At 37.6% G+C, this 14,469-nt stretch overlaps 1 protein-coding gene across 3 annotated transcripts in view; it reads left to right on the forward strand.

Annotated features, from left to right (window-relative positions):
- Nucleotides 1-14,469, forward strand: part of rgs6 (regulator of G protein signaling 6) — a 60,384-nt gene that overhangs the window by 619 nt on the left and 45,296 nt on the right. For 2 of the 3 annotated variants that reach the window (XM_077220402.1, XM_077220403.1), the window contains exon 2: nucleotides 2,585-2,695. In XM_077220402.1, coding sequence (XP_077076517.1) covers nucleotides 2,612-2,695 — 84 coding nt within the window. In that variant the 5' untranslated portion in view covers nucleotides 2,585-2,611. The remainder of the gene's footprint in view (nucleotides 1-2,584; nucleotides 2,696-14,469) is intronic. The other variant, XM_077220404.1, reaches the window with a different exon arrangement.

Here is a 14,469-nt window from a genome sequence, read left to right on the forward strand (position 1 = left end):
CCGTGGGCATTGCGCTCTGAAAGCAGCTGTTTGTATTTTTTAATTTATTTTTTAAATCGCTGCACATGTTTGTAGTGCAATGCGGCGCTGGGAAATCATGCCCACAGTTCTACCTTTAGGTTCGCTGGTGTTGATCACAAACAGCTGTTATGAGCTCGCGCTCCTCATGTGGCAGCGTGGAAAAGCATAATCAATTCATGTTTTCTAATAAGTCCATTGATCATTTTAGGAGACCATACTTGAGTATTTCTTTTCAAGCACACACACTCGTGCAGGTGACACAGAACACAGCAGTGAAGTGAAGTAGGCTACAGCCTGTGACGTAGAAGATAAAAGCATGGAGCCTCTTATCTTTTCAGTCTTTCATTTTTATAGTAACAAAGACCTTTTCCCACAGTTTTTAAGATGCAAATGATTATGTTCTGTGCTTGGCATCTCAAAATAGACCGTATCAGGTTTAAAAAAATTTATTGCGTTTTCTAGTAAGGTTTTCGTATTGTTTTTTAGCGGCGTTTGGGTTTCTGTGCATAGCCTACACTTTTAGGGTATTTGTGGTTGGTTGTATTTGATTATGTAAAGTAAATATAAGCATATTCTAAAATTGCGTTAATGCAAACCTCCTTTGTTTGTCCGTTTAACGCTCTACGGTTGCAGCTTCAAAAAGACGCTTATTCCTGTACTAAAATGCTAGGCTATTGCTGTATTATTGCTCTTGACAGGAACACGTATGTAGGCTGTAGATAAAGATGTGTATGTCATACCTGCTCCATTATCTGAAACTGAAAACTGATCTATTGTCTTCTCTGCGGACTCCAATTATGAGTGGTCGATAAATCGCTTTCTGTGCAACCGATTAGACGCTAAAATTCCTTAAGCTAAATCCCTCGGCGTTCATATTATGACACTTAAGTGAACCTACTGATTTAAGGTAATTAGAGACGGCCATTACCAAAGAATTTCCTAAGTAGCCTACAATTTCGGTATTCCAGAACAAATGTCGTATTTATTGATTGCGTTATTGAAACATACTCTACAACTGAGAAAATTTCACGGAATAAACTTTTATAATGAGCTATAGTAATGAACCCAACTTTCACGTAGGCCTCCTCCTGATCAACGGACACACCGTGGATAAACTTTATCATTCAACCTAACGGTGGAGCACATCCATTTCAGGCATATAGGCTACATTGTTTCTTTCTCATCTCCATCCATGCAATAAATGCATGTCCTTGAAAGAACACAGATTTCTTGCTATTTACTTGAACTTTTCAGGTAATATGGCTTGACCCATTTCAGAGTTGGCCAAAATTAGAATTTAATTTAATCAATGATTAAAAGTTCTCTTTGATATTTACACGCAATACCGTGCTCACTGACTTGATGAAAGCAAGAATCATGGTCACATGCTTAATTTGGGGAAATAAATTGGTCACCCTTTACTTCTTTCTGTGGGTTTTTGCAAATATTTAACCAATGAAACCTATTAAAAAGAACTTGTGACTAAAGCTAACTCACGCTTGAAAGAAGTGCATGCGTAGGCCTACCTTTAGACCGTCTCTGCTTGTTTGCAATGAAAAAAGGTTAAATAGCGAAATGTTTAAATATGTACAGCATTTTCTTTACTCAATAAGAACTATTTATGTATAAATGTTAAGGTTATGTATTTGAAGAGCGGAAAGTTTATTTACTGTGGAGTCATATCAAGTACTAAATAGTCATATATAGTCTGTGTGTCGCACTTCTGTCTTTTGATAACATGAGCTTTTGGCCAAATGACAGAAAAAGGCCCTGTGCGGTCATGCACTTGGCACAGCCCTTGTGACTACATAGCCTATCAAACACCATAGTACAATCGTTGTACAATCAAACACTTGTACAGATAATAATAACTGGAAGTGAACGATACCGGAAACCGTGCACATTTGAGATATAAAAGGCTGCGACTGCTCTTACATTAAATATAAGGTCAAAAAAGGAGGTTCACATGAATTGTCTGCTATATTCTGAATTTTCTGAAGCCATCTGAACTTTGTGCGACTAATAGTCTGAAATTTAAGTCATAGTTTATTGAATATTTCCCCTCCCATTGAAATCTGACTCATACTGTACATGTACAATACATGAGGAGAACAAGAAACTCTGCAAGAATGTCATTGGTTCTCATGTATCATCAACATGTTCGAATTGAATGCATGAAAGTGAACAAGATTTGAGACCCCTGATAACAATAAACACTGATGCGTGACTTTCTTTCCTCAGTGGGACACATTTTTTACGAGTTTTTATGTATATCCAAATGTTGTTGTTTTTTCACACTATGAAAGTGAATGTGAACCACTGAAGCTCCAAAAGAGATAAAAAACATAATAAACTAGTCTATGGCTTTATTTGTTTTATTTCAAGTCTTCGATAGTATTGTGAGAAACATACTGAAATTTAAGACATTTTTCATTGAGAATATTTGCCTGTGCTTTAGCTCACTTTTACACTAACAGCTGTAGATATTTAATTAATTGTCGGGGTGGCACACTGGAATTCTGTATGACTGATCTGTCTTCTGTTCTGTTGTTTCCCCACAAAGACAGAAAGAGGGATCAAGAGACCAAGAATGGCTCAGGCCTCTCAGGACCAAGGTGCAGTGGGCATGGCTGACCCAGATGACGACTCACCCAACATGATTGCTTACAGGAAGGTACTGCTGCTTTGCCTTTAAAATGTATATGCTTTGGGTTTGCCATCTTTAAAGTCTTGTCAGCAAGTTAATGCATGAAAGCGTAAAAAATCGGTCAGCAAATATATACAATGAGGGCAAGGCAAGACACACAGAGACATGAATATGGCTTAGTGCTGGATTTGAATTTGAATGATTTTATTTGTCTGTTTGCTGGTGCATTGTTATCCCTTGATATTTATTCAGCTTCTCTGTGTATAGAATGTTTCATTCCCTCCCCGACCCTTTGGTCACTTTTAATAAATAGAAGTTGCCTGATCTATGTGAAAGTGTCTGCTTGGAAGCATGAACTTGGAAAACACAAACTGTTCCTTTATAATGCAAATAATTTATGACTGTATTTCTTATCCCAACTCTGGCTATTTTGGTAAACCTCTTCTCCTACATTTAAAGGTAGGATAGGCAATTTCGGAGAGACTTGCAATAGTGAGCAAGCTTTGAAAGCATAAGATCCCACCCTCCCTTCAGAACGCTCCCAAAGCCGTCCCTCCTTTAAAACACATTAACGCACACAGCAGATTCTGCAAAGCGTCAGACGTGAGGCGGCGTTAAATTATGTGTGAATTAAATCTTGTGTCTCAAAGCACTTAACCTCTTACTTGTGCCAATTCATATAACTGAATATGACTGCTGCAATTTCTGCAGATTCATTTCGGCGTTGACAGAAATGCAAAAACCCAAGTCCGAGTACGTTAACAGCTCCGGGTAGAACGTCACGGGTTGCCATCTCGTAATTACGTTAATGACATGCATTCAGACTGAATGCAATGATTGGATGATAATGTTTTGATCCTGAGACTTCCACAGAAAATATATGTAAAAATATATATGTAATTAGACAGAGTTAATTAGAGTTTCAACCAGTATAACAAAGTGTTTATTAAAAAAAATGGCCTACCCTACCTTTAAAGAGAAAATAACTGTCAGGGAGTGATGAATTTCATAGTGCTAGCATTCCCTAACATCTCTATCAAGTCACAAGCCCATAATAACTTTATAACAACCCTTTTTTTCCCTGTAGAAACTGTTCTTATTTACTGTACTTGCTTTGTGACATCTTTCTGCTTGACCGGTTAGGCAGGGACCTCTTACAACTAAGTCTTTTATGGAAAACCAAGTGAAGCGTATTTGATGCCAAATAATTAGTTTCTATCTGAGTGGAGATAATCAGCTCAAGTTGGCACAGAGATATTGAGCTCAACAGCAGTGAGATTGGAGTCATTGCCAAATTTCTAGAGAAACATTGTGGTGGAGTGTGCACCTTTAGATTAAGCTAAGAAGACGCAAACAAATTTGATACTAATCACTCTTTGGAGACCCTTAGTTGAGTATATCTAAATAAAATGTTTTTGTGAATAATCCATGGCACTGAGAAGTACACCATTGATATTACTACACTTAATGAGATTCCAGTTAAAATTTCGAAATTACTTGAAACAAGACAAGTTTACTTGAAGAGCAGCAAACCATAAGGTATTAAGACTTATTTTCTGAGAATGTTGAGAATACATCTAATGAGTGTATGCACTTGTTTCAAGTATAAACAATTTAAAAACAAGTGAAAACATTTTTAGATATTTGTACTGGAAGTCAAACCAAAAAAATACTTATTTAAAGTTTTGCAGTGTTCTCTATACATTTAATAAATAGCATTACAGGTATTATGTTGATGATAACAGACCAGTTTTGGACTAGTTTTGATTACGGCTGTCATTCGGATCGGTGTGAAACTTCTATTGGATGGAGACCACTGACCCGCAATGAGATGATTTCATTGTCCGTTTGATTGTCGTTCCTCTGGTCGCCTACTACCTCACAGGGATATGAGATGGGCACCAGATGGCTCACAATATGCTGTAGGCACATGGAAGAAATGCCCAGTGTCCCTAGGGCATGAGCATGAGTTCATAGTGATTGTCATTCTTCTGTGTAGAAACAAATAAATACTCAGTCTAGAGTCATGGCATGGAAGAAAATGAGTCCACAGACCTTCACTCTCGCTGTGACCCATGTGTGATGGCTGACTGTGCTCCTTTGCATACTGTTGTAGTGGATGTTGTGTCTTGGTACGCGCCTCATCTGAGTTTTGTTCTGGTTTTGGAGAAGAGAGCGCATGCATGTGTAAACAGACACAATTAACCTGGATGCGCAGCGAGACAGGACTGACTTTGATGAATTTACTCATTAAGGAGAGCATGCGAAGCCCCAAGGGATGAACATCATTGCAATGTGTGAAAAATGCAGAGAAAGAGGATGAGACTGGGAGAGAGTATTCACTGGCTTGTAGATACCTTTTTTCATTTTTTCACCTTTCTGAAGCGGACAGCAACCGTAGTGTGTTTAGTTATGTTACATGAGCACATGCTGTGTTCTTACGACTCGAAAAATACATTTTTCCCCCTGCACAGGGAATAACAGTTGTAAGGCCACCAGTGTAGGGGGTAACACGTTATACAAGTAACGCAAATTATGTAATCAGATTACATTTTTCAAGTAACTAGTGAAGTAATGCTTTTAAATTTACAACAAAATATCCTCTATAGTTACTTTTTTCAAATAGCTAACCCAAGTTACTTTGTTTTCCAATTTACTGACTGACTCCTGCATGCATTTACTTCACTCACTGGTACAAAAACAGAATGAGTAAAAGATTGAGGATCAGAGTCCTCAAAGTGAATAAAAACTTTGAAATGCAAACACAGAGAATAAATATGTAAATAACACAAATATATTTTGTACTTAATGTCTTTAACCAATGTCTTTGCTGCTGATCTTCGATGATCCAGTTCAACCATACTAAACAATAATGATTTTAGATGAACATCACATTTGTTTAATTTTTTTAGTTTTTATTGAAGTATGAGTGTTTAACTTTCTCCTCTTGCATCTTATACTTCTCCAATCCAGAATGACAGCACAGCTGAAAGTTTTTTTTTTTTTTTTTTAGCTGCACCCTCTACTGTACAGGTGTGAATTTGCATTTCCTTCAGCCTGAGGCTCATTCATTCATTTCACTTTTGGTGTGAAAGCCTTTACATTTGCGAAAAATATAACTTTTTAAAAAATAAAAAAACGAACGAGTAAGCCCAGCCCTGGTGAGAAAAAAGACCTTCAAAAGTAGCGTAAAGCAATACTCTCCATGAAAAGTAACTAATGCAATTAGTTACTCTTTTGGGGAGTAATGCATTACTTTTAAAAGTAACTTTCCTCAACACTAATGGCCACTACCAGTAGGTTGTCCTTTACTCTTATTTTTCCTGATTCTTGGCTGATAGAATGCTTTAAAATCAAGCGTATTGACTGTATGGAGTTTATCATTTGTTTCTGGTGTAATATAATGAGACAAAATGCCTCCAGGTTAGTCTGTATCGCTGACATCCACTGACCCTTTCAAATAAGTGCAGAAATAAGTGAGAATCTGACACACTTATCAACAATTCTGTTGGGGCAGTTGTGTATTTTTAGAGTTGTTCGGTGCATTTGACTTCTCTGGCAACCTTCAAGGCTTTATTGTAATATATAAACTTAATATTCTTTGGATCTTGTTTCTTATGACAGTTCCCAGGGCTGCTTTATCTAGCGAGATATTTGGATATGTTTGTATGACTCTGCAGAAACATATCTGCCAATTCCCCCCCAAAACAACAATTAGAATGGAAAGCTGTTCTTCCGATATAAGCCCTGATGAAAGTCATCAACCAGTCAGTGTTGTATCTTTTCCCATGCTATTCCTCATCTCTGGCATGTGCAAGCCTAGCTGTCAGTGCATTTCAATTTTCTTGTGAGAAATGTTGCTAAATATATATATATATAAATATATATAATATAATGAAAGATATACACTATCATTCAATTACTACTTTTATTTAGCAAGGATACATTAGGTTGATCAAAAGTGTCAGTAAAGACATTTATGGCACAAAATATTTCTATGTAAATAAATGGATGCACTTATAATAATTAGGGAAGAGAGAGATCCTTGTAACCGTTCTGTACATTGGAATGGTGAATTAATCAGGCAGAGGGATGGATAGATACAGAGGGATGTTTATTTCTCCTGTCACATTTCAAGTGTCACCAGCTCTGTCCTGACCTCAGATGCCCTTTAAATCACTGTCAGTTTCACTTGTCTACCTTGGTTCTGTTATCGATGTCGTTTTATGATTGAACAGTGCATGGACCTTTTAACCTTTGTTTGTATGCTCCTTTTGTAATTTTGAAACGGGCATAAATAATTTAGTCAGTGGCCCGTGTAGGTTTGTTGATTGCAGCTCACTATGTCAGAACTGGAATATATAACCAACTGCGAAAGAATAAATTAGCCAGACAGTATTGGATCCTGGCATGCTGAGGCATTTGTATTAAGTGGAGTTTTCTAGCAGAAGATAACTGACAAATATTTTACACAGGATTTATGTCTCACTTTCATGTTTACAGCCAAGGCTCAGGCAATTTTCTTGCCCGCTCATCTCAGGAAAACATAGCTGACTTGGGAACCACTGAAGCTTTGTTCATTTTGTTTTGAGGGAACTGAGCCAATGATTTGCAGGTAAGCACGGATCTGTGTGACTGTCTGAACGGAAGGAATATAACAATGCGACCCAAGTGACTTTGAGTTAAAAAATATATTACATTACAAGAACACACATAAAGTTCCTGGACCAGAGAGCAAAACTCTAATAATGATGTTGTTTGAACACCTATTATTTTTAGTTTAGCTTTTTTGAACACCTATCATTTTTATATTTTATATATCAAAAAAACATTGATAGGCCAATTTACGATCAAAAAGACTGACTGTAATTAATTAAATATTGTATGATTATGATACTTGTGAATGAAAGTAAATTATTTTCCATTCAGCAGGAACTTTTAATATTCAAGTTGTGCTAATTGGGTTGTAACAGAGATCTGGCGTTTAAGTGGTCACAGAACAGTGTGGAGATTTCAGTAACTCAATTTTCTTGGTCAGGCCTCCTTCTTGCAACCTTTGCATTGGGAAAAATTAGACGACCACTATTTCGAATTTTCATGTGGTTTTCCGCTACAGTGTTCTGTTGAGAGACCATGACAAAAACATGATGAACGTTGCTAGATCTAATCAAAGGCAACAAAGCAAATCTTTCCCAAATGATCTTTTTTAATTACAGTTATAAAGGATGAACCAGGTGGGCAGAAATATACTTTGGGGGCTCTTGAAGCTAATTATATCAGTCAGGCCTATTATCATACCATATTCAGCTGTAATTAATTACTGTCATCCCTAGTCTGCGCTACAGTGGCCATTTTTGGCTCGAAGAGAAACAACCGTAGTGAAAAATGTCTCTCCATATTTTATTTAGCATGAAAATGAAGCTAGGGTAATGATAAAACGAGCGGTGTGGAAACGCTGAAGAATAGCCATGCGTTCTGGTACTGTAGTAGATAGACGGATGCATTGAGATGACTTATTATAAAACAGCAGTACAGTAACTTGATATGCTCCTCATTACCACTTCACACAAGCAGATGGAAAGGACTGGTGCCCCATTATTGCTTTTTTCTGGTGCTTGTTTTTGCTTATATGTGTGAGCAGGTTTGTCATTGTGTGTTTGTGTGAATTCTGACAGCTCTGTTTATTATTTTCTTTCAAGCTCTGTTGAACTTATTTGGGCAAGTATTTCTTTGGGCGAATTTCTTATTTGTGGTATTTTCTACACTTAACCAATTAGTTTATGACAGATAATAGAGTTCGCCATCCTTCAAATGAACAGCATTTTGCCTCTGCACATAATATGATCTGCAAATATTGTTTGGTGCTTGACACAATCAATTTATGTTTCCCTCTTTATCCTGAGATGCTGCATCCAGATAAAGGCTCCTATCTGGCTTTTGGGACTAGCGAGCACATGCACGAGTTTGGTATTGAAATAGAATGCTGAATTTGTACACAATTTATTGAAAGGGATTTGGATCCATTTTCAGAAATTCCCTTGCACTGTTTTAGGTGTGTTCAAGGAAGTCACCGCACTGAATTAAACCCTTGAGTAAGCAATTATACAGTTTCGTTTGAGGTCAGGGGAAGGTATCATGTTTTATCCTTACTGTTTTGGGCGTGTTAGCTCCTGTCTTCATCCCCAAATGGCTATATTTCAGGGCTTTAGCAGCTCTGCCAATGTTTTTCTCACCCTTTGATTGTTTGTTTGCACAAAAAAAGAGTAATTTAGTTGCTGATCTGCTGGGGCCTTGAAGTGCTATCACAACATGATGAGGGCGGAACGCTCCAATATGAAGGGCATTCAGGATGGGGATGGAGCTAGCATCCTAATCTCTGTTTTACAATATATGTAAATAGGTATAGACGAGGTGCATTACTTTATAATTCCTCTTATGAATATTTATAATAATCTAATCAATTATTGTACCATTTTAAAGGGGTCCTTTTATGCTTTTTCAACTTTAGTTATGTAATGTTGATGTTTGAGCATAAAAAAAGCACTGGAAGGTTACAAAGCTCAAAGTCCACTCCAAAGGGAGATATTTTATTTAACAGAACCCCCTTTTCAAGAACTACAACGAACGGCTCGTTTGGACTACAAGATTTTTGCGAATCTTATGAAGTCACAATGTTACTCATTTAAATAATCCCCGCCCACGGAATACGCAAAAAAAGTGTATGGCCTGACTGAGCTGCATTAAAGAAGACAGTGTTCTGGCTATGTCGAAGAGATGATGTTTTTTGCTGTTTTTTCCACCCGTTTTCCTAAACTCATTTGTTTGACCTTCCTAACGCTGATGAACTTCGAGTGGTTCAAATTTATTTTAAACATGGTTCCTAAACATTTATAATCCCAATGTTTATCTGTGTGCTGCACATTTTATAGAGAACAGCTTGTTTTCTGTTGATTTTGTAAGACTGTTCACCGCGCCTTAGGAAAATTAACCATGGTTTTGTTACCGATTACTGTTTGTATTACGACAAATATTACAATTAAACATTTCCCGAACACATGCTAAACGATGCCAATCACAACACACTGGGCCAGCTAACCAATCACAGCAAATTTTGTATTTTGGAAGAGGGGCTTTATCGAAATCGGCGTGTTCGAGCCAGACTGGGGAAAGGGGAGCTATAATGTAAAATATGTGAAAAATAATTAGTTTTTTTGAACAATCAAGCGTAAAAACATATTCTAGGACACCCCAAAAACAAAATCAAGACTTCATAAAAGGGCATAATAGGAAACTCTTTCACCTAATAGGCTAGCTATAAAAATTAAATGATAGTCCGTCATTTTTTACTCACCTTCATGTTGTTCTAAACCTGCACAACTCTTTGTTCTGTGGAACATAAAAGTAGATATTTTGAAGAATGCTGGGAACCAAAAAGTTTTGTCAAGTCAAATCCCAATCGGTTTGCACTGCTGAATGAAGTCGAACACACCTGTGAACTGTCGAACTGAAACTGGTGACCAACATTCTTTAATTTCCATATGTGGACCATCCCATTTTCACTATGAGATTAGAATCAGCATCCTCGGTTGTTGTGGTGCTTATGCTTGGAATAAGAACAGATGCTGATATTGTTGCACAATGCAGTTTTGTATGGACAATCCGCTATTGGGCTACATTAGCATAAGGATGTATGAAGGTTATTGTATGCCTAAACAATCACATCATTTGCAGTTAAAAAGAGCCAGAGCCCTACTTTCCAAGGTGTTATTTCACAAGCATAATGAGGGCGGCCATTTCAAAGGCAGCAATTCTATGAAAATGGCATGAAGACCTATTCATATTATGGGTGTGCACAGACCACTTATTGTGAATCCGTTATGAGCCAAGCCTCACGCATTAGGCGTAAAGATTTGGATTGAAGGCTCCTCGGAACAATAGAAAGATACACCTGTACTTTCAATTCACCTTCTGAAAAGAGCACCTGGTTCTTAATTTATCTAACAATTTATTGTCTAAAAAGATAGCACACACACACACTTTCTTAAAGGTTAGACAATGAATCTCACCAAACAGCATGTCTCAGCACTGTGTAGAGTTGGTAAAATTTTGTGGTATAGGCTACACATTAATGTAAACCGTTCAGTAAATGTATTCTGATTGGTTACGAGAGTGTTTCTAGGGGGTTTCTAAGGTGTTCAGAGAATAAAATGTCACATTTTCTAATTGCATTGCTTTTTTTATGGAATTCTATAGGACTTTCTTCATGCTTACCAGTCTCCTAGCAAAATTGTCCCAAGACTAAACTGTATTATTGGGTAATGAAGAGGTTTTCTTGCTATTGATTTTTTTTTTTTTTGTAATTGAGATCCATAGCTTTGAAGAGAGACTGAAGAGGTTGGTCAGGTGAACTTTACCCAGACTACACTGCTGCTCGTCAAAGACACTAGCAGGAAGCCACTGTTGATTTTTGAAATCACCCCAAACACATCCGTCCCTTCATTGCTCCGCCCCCCGAAATTCACAAACACGCAATGAATGAGTGGATGTCTCTTTATCATAGCTGAAGTGCAGCAAAATAATGCTTTGTGAAAAATAAAGCAAAGATGACAAACGAATGACAAGGAAGCACAAAAAATCAACATACAGTACACAAGAGTATATACAAGCTAGCTAGCAGCACACCAGCTTCAGATAAACACTAGCTGCGTTTACATGGACCCCAATAATCCGATTGTAATCGGACCAGTAGCACAATCAGAATAAAAAAGTAACATAGGAAAATAGATAAATATTGATTTTGCTTTTTAAAACAAAGAAAAGGAGGATGGTTAGTAAACAGTGCAGCAACAGCTGGGAAACTATATTTGTGCAGTGTTCGCATGTCAAAGGATTAAATCCGATCAGAAGCTTGTGACGTATAAATGAGCACGTCAACCCGTTCACTCTTTTAGCGTTCATGTAAACACTATGTTCGGATTCATCAATCGTAATGAATTCATTCAGATCGAAGCAAAACGTGTCCATGTAAACGTAGATAATGACACACCCAAAACCTATGTTACTCGCATATGGAGCAGAAACGATGCAACCTTGGCATCTGTTTTCAGGCCTTAATTTGCTCAGCTCTGCTGCTTGGCTCTCTCCAGTGCTGGAAAGCTACATGGGTCCTCCTAAAGTTCTTGCCTGATCATAACACGTTATTTCCATTGATATTCTTCTGCCCTTTTCTCTTTTGTAATGTCTCTAAGCCATCTCTTTTTCTACAGTCTTTCTTCAATATCACCCTCTTGCTCCCTCTCTTCTCCCCCATCATGAATGGACACGCCCCCTACTGCTGATTGGCTACAAGTTTGTTGTAGTGCTCGGTCCGATCAACAGGGGTTTTTTTTTAAATGTTTGCTTACTGCACCTTTAATGGACACGGCAAAACCTTTCGCTCTAATTTTTTTTTTGTTACACCATACGAACTTCAAACTTCACACATTTCTGGTTTTGTTTGGAGGTGTTTTTTGCATAAGTAGATGCTTACAGTTCCTCAATCCTTTCTTCCCTCAGCTCTTCTCAGTAGGTCAGGTGTCACATGTGGGGTAATCTTTGGCTCAAGAGTGAGGAAGATTAATATTAAATCTGTTTGTTAAAAATGTAAAATTACCTCACATTTGAATGCCAAAATACTACAGGAATCCTGATTCTCACACAGCTTTTTAGTTATGAGCAGTATGGAGGCCAAATAAGCTAGATAAGAAACTGCTGTGAAAGTAAACTAGTGAGTCCCGCATGGCAGTGATGTAGTTTAGTCTACTTTATTTTGCTGTTTGCTCTTAATACATTGTATAAATGAGGAGATGTTCTGTTAGCAGAACAAATAAAGCCGAAAACAATCGGTGAGCGGTAATTTGCATGATTTATGTATGTGGTGGTGCATGCTGAGAAAAACGGTGTCCAGTTTGTTTTTCCCAGGGGATGATGACCGTTTAAAAATAGATCTTGATGTCAAAAGGTCGGTGACCCCTATTCTAGGTTCTTCTGAATGAGCCTTTAGGGTACAACTCTACATTTAGGCCTGTCATATTTAGGGCCTGAGCACCGATGGTGTGAGGACCCTATTGGAATTGCTCTGTTTTACATCTTGTAACCTCAGTGAGGAATAGCAGATGAGCATGGGGCTTTTTTTTGTTGTGGTTGATTGACACAGATGATCTTTGTTCCCATAAGTCATGTAGACGGATTGATGATGTGTTGCAGTCAGTGTATTGGCTTTGAGCGAAATGGTTCTCTTATCTAACAGAAACTCAAAGCCTCAGTGATCCAGAATGCAGTACCCTTGATTATGAATGTCTCTTCTGACATTACACTCCCTTTTAAGTGTTTCAACTGGCAGACACCGATAAGGCCAGTTGCTATTTGAATTGGTGAGCTGCAATCAAGTCCCGGCGGGCTGTTCTTCTTTTTAAATATGGATGAAAAGGTGAAATAGAGAGCAGAAAATGGGGATATAGGTGAAGAGGATTGATAGTGACATTTGATGTTGTATTTATTAAAGGCTAGGCTATCTGAACAGCATTTAGCATGGAAGGATTAGCATAGTTATAATGAAACCCTTGCCCTTGGCATTTTAAACATCCACACTAAGTCACAGCCTGCACCTCAATGGCATTCTGAATGCCAGCCACCTGGGACCTTCCTGTTTAATACAGGAAAAAGCAGTAACCTCAGTTTACATTAGTTTTATTCTCTTGCATTCTTTCAAGGCAGCTTCTGAAATCAAACCTATGTGTGCTCCCTGTGTAACAGTGCATTTAATCCAGGTTGTTTCAACATGGTCAGACCACCGCTTTACTGCACTGTCTAACATAGTCACGCCGCAGAGACGAGTGCCGTAATCACAAAGAAAGTGCCAGAAAGCCAGGATGGGTGATGGACAAATAATTGAAGTGTGGGATGGCAGGATTAGAGGGTGGCATTGAAGGGCGCATCTCTGTAAATTTGTGCGTGTGTGTGTGTGCATGAATGATTGATGAAGACAGCTGTGGAACAGTTTAAGAGCTCATTAAGATGCTTTTGCAGTCCATTGTCCATTGTGAAGAAAACCTAAGGGAGATAGAAGAAAATGTGCAGAAGTGTGAGGGCTGCCTTCAGATTTCTGTGTTCATTTGTTTTGTGACATGAAAGTACTGGCCTGTCTTTGGAACGTGTGCAGTGAGTGATTTTTTAAATTTTTTTATATATAGTTTAGATGAGAGTTGTGCATTTCATTTAAAAAAACAAAACTATTTGATAGGATGCAATTGCCGCTGATAAGGTCCTCTACTGACATTTGTATTGAAAGGATAGTTCACCCATAAAAAAAATTAGTCGTCATTTGCTCACCTTCATGCCATTTTAAACCTGTATGACAGACTGTGGAATATAAAAGATATTTTGAATAATGTTGCAACTGTTTTTGTCCAATAATGAAAGTCAATGGGGTCTTTAAAATTGGACCCCATTGACTTTCTTTGTATAGAGGAATGTTTTTTGAGGCTTTTTAGAAACATCTTTTATATCCCAGAGAAGAAAAAAGTCATACAGGTTTGGAAAGACATGAATGTGAGTAAATGTTTGGCTGAACCATTCCTTTTACATTTTCTATGAATGATGATGTCATTGTGAAATAAATTTTAAAGGATAATAAAGAATGAAGTGACATTGTGAGATATAGTCACTCACAATTATGAGAGAAAAGTTGCAATTGTGAGAGATGTCATTTTGTGAGATATAAAGTCGCAGTTATGAGAAATAAAGTCATTTTAAGAGATTCA

The sequence above is a fragment of the Siphateles boraxobius genome, unplaced genomic scaffold (assembly GCF_051911475.1).
Source record: "Siphateles boraxobius isolate OS27281-9 unplaced genomic scaffold, OSU_SipBor_1 8, whole genome shotgun sequence".
Classification (NCBI taxonomy): domain Eukaryota; kingdom Metazoa; phylum Chordata; class Actinopteri; order Cypriniformes; family Leuciscidae; genus Siphateles; species Siphateles boraxobius.